A 5,535-nucleotide genomic window follows, 5' to 3' on the forward strand; every position below is an offset into this window, starting at 1 on the left:
CAAAGGCTCATGTATTGTTTTCTGGATCACCAAAATACCAGGGTTAGCCAAAATGGGGAGGAGAAGAGGGCTATAAGTGGGTGGGTATAAGTACACAGTGGTTTGTGCTCTTTGGGGCTTTGGGGGTTTTTTAAGGCACACAGTAGGGTTTTTCTGTGCACTCTCCGCCGTCCACTTGCCAGTTCTGCTGAATATCACAAGAATAGGTAGCGATAGATAGATTGATAGATGCAATAGATAAGTTGAGGCAGACATGCCATTTCCCATTTTTAGGGCAAAATTCCAATGTTCCTTTCTCTCCCCAGACAGGCCATCAAAGTTCAGGACAGAAATCAGAAAAGGTCAGTGTGGCAACAGTGATGGAAAAATGGTTTTAAATCTCCTGTAGCAGGTTCTTGTGAACTTCCTGCAGGTGAGGAAGCACCCTACCGCTTGGTGCCACCGCGTGGGGCCCGGCTGGCTGCAGGGCAAGTGCCTTGTCAAACCCTCCAGGGAAAGGGTGGCTGCCGAGGGGGCTGCCTTGGCCACACTTCCCTCAAGTTTCCAGGTGAGAGCTTGTGACGTCAAAATAGTTCCTGCTTTGCACAGTGGTTCATGGCAAAAGGAAAAAAAAAAAAAAAAGATGGCAAACTTACAGTCTAGAAAACAAAGGGTAGAGACTGGGAGTAATTAATGCAGTCATCCTTTTTTCCCTTCTAAAGAGGCAAATGAAGCCTTTAACTGGGGAGAGGGGAAAAAAGGCTGTGGAGGAGCAAGGAAACACAAGTGGAAAAAGTGTGGAGGGTCTGTGTCAAACCACTTGGGCCCATTCCTAACTGACCTCTGGAGCGCTCCTGGGGAAGCCATGATGGGGTGAACATGGTTGGGGGGTGGGATTTTTATCAAAGGCCTGTAATGGGACTTCTCTGCCCACCTCCCCGTGCTAACTTGCCTGTCCTGGCAGCGCTGCCCATCACTGGCTTGCAATACATCCCATTTCAGAGCAAAGCCATCGTGTTTCTCCCCCTCCCTCTGGGGCTGCTGCTTTTCCCCAGCCTTGTCAAACAGCTGGGCTTTAGGGCCCCCTGTCTGTATAGGAGGATAATTTCCAAATGCCTTTGGCTTTCTTCCTCCTGTTTTATGCTGTAACAGTTCCATGCCCTACATTTAATGACCAGAATTTGTTACCTTTTAAAGCCGCCTCAATTTGACCAAACTTCTGATTTTAAAATGGGGCTGGGGGGGATGTCCCATGGCTACTGTGGGGAATAGGTTGGGCACATGGCTTATGATGGGATCGCTTATGGGATCAGTGATCCCATTCCACTGATTGCACCACCAATCAAATTTTGCAGGAAACAGAGAGGCTTTGATCAGCTTATGTTTTAATTCTGAGGAGCTGCTGGGAACTCAGGCAATGTTTTCACTGAAGATAATTTTTAAGTTTTCTGCTCTTAAGATTTAAGCCAGTGCAGGATCTTGCCTTGGTGCTGTTTGCAGTCCTGCTTGAAATTCTTCCATCCTTTTGGAAGCTGTGAAAGCACAGCACTCTTAATAAAACAAAAACAAACTTGTGGATTCCAGCTTTTCCGCGTGGCTGGAGGGAGCGTTGGGAAGAAAAAGCAAGTATTTGGCTTTGTTGTTTGAGTCATCAAAGCGTGTTGCAAATACTACAAGAAGCTTTTTGCACCAGTTTTTTCCAGGGTAATGTGCCCCTGTGTCCTGCAAAAACCAACCCGGCATCTTTGGCAAATTGGCATCACTCCTGTGGCACCAGGCTCTCTCTGCACCTTCTGCAATATCCATGTCACCGCGCTGGGGACAAGTCTAGGAAAAACTGCTCTCACCAGACTGTAGGTACAGTCGTGTTGTGTCCTGCAAGCCTTTCTTAAGCTCTGTTCTTCTTGAAGCCTCTGGCTGGTAATTTTCCCGATCTCTTCTTCTTGCTGGGCTTGCTGGCAGCCTTGGTCTTGCCAGGACTGGCTCCCCCAACCTCACCTCGGTCCCAGCCAGGGCAGGTTTGGAAAGTGGTGGAAAGCTTCACCTTCAGCCCCCGGGCTTCTGCAGGGGACCCACAGGTGGCCCCTACACGGAGGTTGAGTTTGTCGATCCACCTGGAAATGTGGCAGGAGATCAGGGAAAGGAGTGTGACGGGGCAAAGGGAGAGACAAAACTCTGTGCCTGTGAATGGGCGTGGGTCACTTCAAAGCCAGGCCAGGTTGCTCAGGGCCTCACCTGGGCAAGCTTTGAATATCTGCCCACCCCAGCCTGTGGATGCTTTTCCTACACCAGGAAAGCCCAGGCTACTCCCATCCTTGCACGTAGGCATGTGCCCCATGGGAGCACCTGTGGGAGAAGGCACAAAACGGCCAGTGTGTCATAGGAGAAGACCCAAAATGGCTAGTGTGCCACAGGCTCATGCCTCCAGCACTGCAGGATCCGACTGTCCCTGGGTTGTCCCCTGGGGCTGTTCTCCCCTGGTGACACTCACCTGTGCAGAGGAAGGAGCTGGCAGTTGCAGTGGAAAGGCACATCCCTCAGGTTGAGGATCTCCAGCCCTGTGAAGTTGCTCATGTCCGGGATGTTGCTCATTTTGTTGCTCTCTAGGAAGAGGCTTCTGATCTTGGGACCCAGGCCAGCAAAGGCACCAGGGGAAATCTGCAACAAAGCAAGGGTGAGTCAGGGGGTCCTGATGGAGGCAGGGGAGCAAATCTCTGCCCTTGCACTGCTTATCAGCCTGGGGGGCTGAGAGAGCCTGTCCTGAACCAGCCCTGTGAAAGAGCTATTTTAAACAGTAGCATACGTCCTTGGGGACTGTTAATTAACTCAACCAGTTTTGGTTGCATTTTGGCACTCATTAGATCCTGCTCAGTCTTCCTGGAAAGAAGGTGTCATGCAGGAGGTCTTAGAGCAATCCCTGGGCTCTGTTAATGGTGGATGGTCCTCACAAGAGTGGTGCTAACACTGCTTTCTTTAGCGAATAGAGGAGTTCAGGGTAATAGCAGTGAAAGGTCCCACAAGAGAACTCAGATAAAGGCAGGGAAACCATGGTTAGGGCTGGGGAAAGGGAGTGGTTTGTGGAATGATCTTGACTTCAGTGAAAGTGGGGTGTCTTTAAGGACCGAAGGGAGTGAGGCTGCCCCGGAGTGGCTGGGGGACAGGTTGGAGCAAGACAACACTCAGGCAGAGCCTGAGGAAGCCTCTTCTGGCCAGGCTCTGGAGCATCTCCTGAGGCCTTGGGAGTTTGGGGGACATTAATTCAGATGCCCCTTTGGGGCCACCAGCCTTGGGCACTGGAATAAGATGGGACCTATGGCTATGGCTATGCCCCTGCCCCTCAGGGGTCCCCTGCCACACGCACCCGCTCCAGGCCCATGTTGTCCAGGTAGAGGTGCTGCAGGCTGGAGGCCACCGGCAGGAAGGCGCCATCCCCCACATGCTTGATGGGGTTTTGTGACAGCTTCAGCTCGCTCAGGGCGGGCAGGCCCCGCAGGGCTGATGTGGGTACCTCCACCAGGCGGTTTCCCTCCAGGTGCAGCTTCTCCAGCATCTTGGTGGGAGCCAGGGCAGTGGGGGCGATGTGCTTGATGGCATTCCCAGCGAGGTAGAGCCAGCGCAGCCCCCCAGCCCCAGCCAGGTCACCCTCTGCCAGCTCCCTGATGGCGTTGTGTTGCAGGTGGAGGGAGATGAGGTTGGGAAGAAGCTGGAAGGTGCCCGCGGGCAGGTGGGTGAAGGCGTTGTGGTCCAGGTCGAGGTAGGTGAGCCGCGGTGCCCCCTCGAAGGCAGCAGCTGCCAAGGCGGACAGGTGGTTGTTGGTGAGGTAGAGGTAGACCAGATTCTCCAGCCCCTGCAGTGCGCCAGGCTGCAGCGCCTTGATGCCGCAGCTCTGCAGATGGAGGGACACCAGCTCCTTCAGGCCAGGGAAGGAGCCTGGTGGCACCATCCCGAAGGCGTTTCGGTGTAGGTCGAGGAGGCGGGTGTCTGCTGGGAAACCCCGGGGAATCACCTGAAGGTCCCTGTTCTCGCAGGACCCATGACGGAAATCAGGGGAGCAGGAGCAACCCTGGGGGCACTGCCCACTGCTGGCCACCCTCGGCTGCTCCAAGGGCACAGTGGGGCTGGGGGGTGGCCGGGGGCGGCCACATCTCATCTCGGGGGGCCTCAGGGAGTCAAGGGGCCGGCCACGGAGGGCAGGGGGTGCGGTGCAGGACCCCTCTGCCTGCACCTGTGACCGCGCCAGCCAGTCATGGAAGGGACGTAAGAGGCAGGAGCAGAGCAGGGGGTTCCCAGCCAGGCTGACCTTTGCCAGCCCCCCAGCCCCGGCCAGGGGTGGCAGCCCCTGCAGCTGGTTCTCACGGAGGTCCAGCGTGCGCAGCTGAGGGCTGCGGACAAAGGCGTCAGGTGCCACATCCTGGAGGGCAGCATGGTCCAGGAAGAGGTGCTTCAGGGAAGCCATGGCCAGGGCCTCCTCAGCGATGTAGGTGATGGGATTGTGGCCCAGGTCCAGTCGGGTAGCCCCATCCAGCCTGGCCAGGGCCTCACTGGGCAGTGCCTGCAGCTCATTGTGGTCCAGGCTCAGCCTGCGCAGGGCAGGCAGAGCAGCAAAGGCTTCACTGCCCAGGACATGGAGGGCATTGTGGGACAGCCGGAGCCATCTGAGGACCTGCAGACCCTGGAAGACCATGTCTGGGAGGTAGACCAAGGCATTCGCCCTCAGGTCAAGGACAGTGAGTGACCCCAGACGGCCAAAGGCACCTGGCTGGATCTCCTCAATACGATTCCCCTCCAGAATGAGCTGCTGGAGGGAGGACAGCCCATCCAGGGACTCCTGGTAGAGGAGGGCTATGCCATTGGAGGCCAGGTTGAGGTAGACCAGCCTCCCCAGCCCCCGGAAAGCCCCTTCCTCCAGCCTCTCCACCTTGCAGCGCTGCAGGTCCAAGTGCGTGAGGTATGGGGTGTCGAGGAAGGCTCCCGCTGGGATTACTGTGAAGCTGTTGCCCCGAAGGTCCAGTTTTTTGGTGAGCTGTCGGTCACACAAATAAACGCTGAGTTACCCCAGAGCTGCCATCCCCACCTCCTCTTCCCCCCATCCCCTGCCTGTCCTTTTGCCCACCTGCGGGATGGTTCTGGGGATGGCTGTCAGGTTCCCATTGAGGCAGAGGACTTGGGCACGGAGGTTGTCGCAGACGCAGGGTCTGGGGCAGCGGGCGGCAGCCATACCCCCGAGCCCCAGGGCCACTGTGAACAGGAGGAGCCCCCAGGAGAACTTCATGGCGGAGGGCATCTGCGACCAAGGAGAGATGGCAGTGAGACCAGGAGAGGGGCCAGGGTCCCATGTGTCCCCAGACAGCATCGCCTACAGGTACTGGGTGCCATAGGGGCCATTGCTGTGACCTAGTGGGGCAGGTCTCACCGTCTCGTGCTCTCACCCTGTGATTTTACAGGTTATAAATGAAGAAGAGGAGAAGAAGAAGAAAAGAAATATCTAGGACAGAAAGTGAAGGTCACAGCCAGCAGGTCTCTACTTGGAAAGAGCTTTTACCCTGGTTATCTAAA

General features: G+C 55.8%; 1 protein-coding gene across 1 annotated transcript; it reads right to left on the reverse strand.

Annotated features, from left to right (window-relative positions):
- Positions 1-1,867: 1,867 nt before the first annotated feature.
- On the reverse strand, positions 1,868-5,251 carry CHADL (chondroadherin like). Its single transcript, XM_074144256.1, has 4 exons — positions 5,093-5,251; positions 3,341-5,002; positions 2,471-2,637; positions 1,868-2,093 (listed from the first exon to the last, which is right to left on the reverse strand). Exons 1-4 carry the CDS (start codon positions 5,249-5,251, stop codon positions 1,868-1,870), a joined length of 2,214 nt encoding a protein of 737 aa, XP_074000357.1.
- Between the last annotated feature and the right edge of the window lie 284 nt (positions 5,252-5,535).

The sequence above is a fragment of the Numenius arquata genome, chromosome 2 (genome assembly GCF_964106895.1).
Source record: "Numenius arquata chromosome 2, bNumArq3.hap1.1, whole genome shotgun sequence".
In the NCBI taxonomy this organism is placed as follows: domain Eukaryota; kingdom Metazoa; phylum Chordata; class Aves; order Charadriiformes; family Scolopacidae; genus Numenius; species Numenius arquata.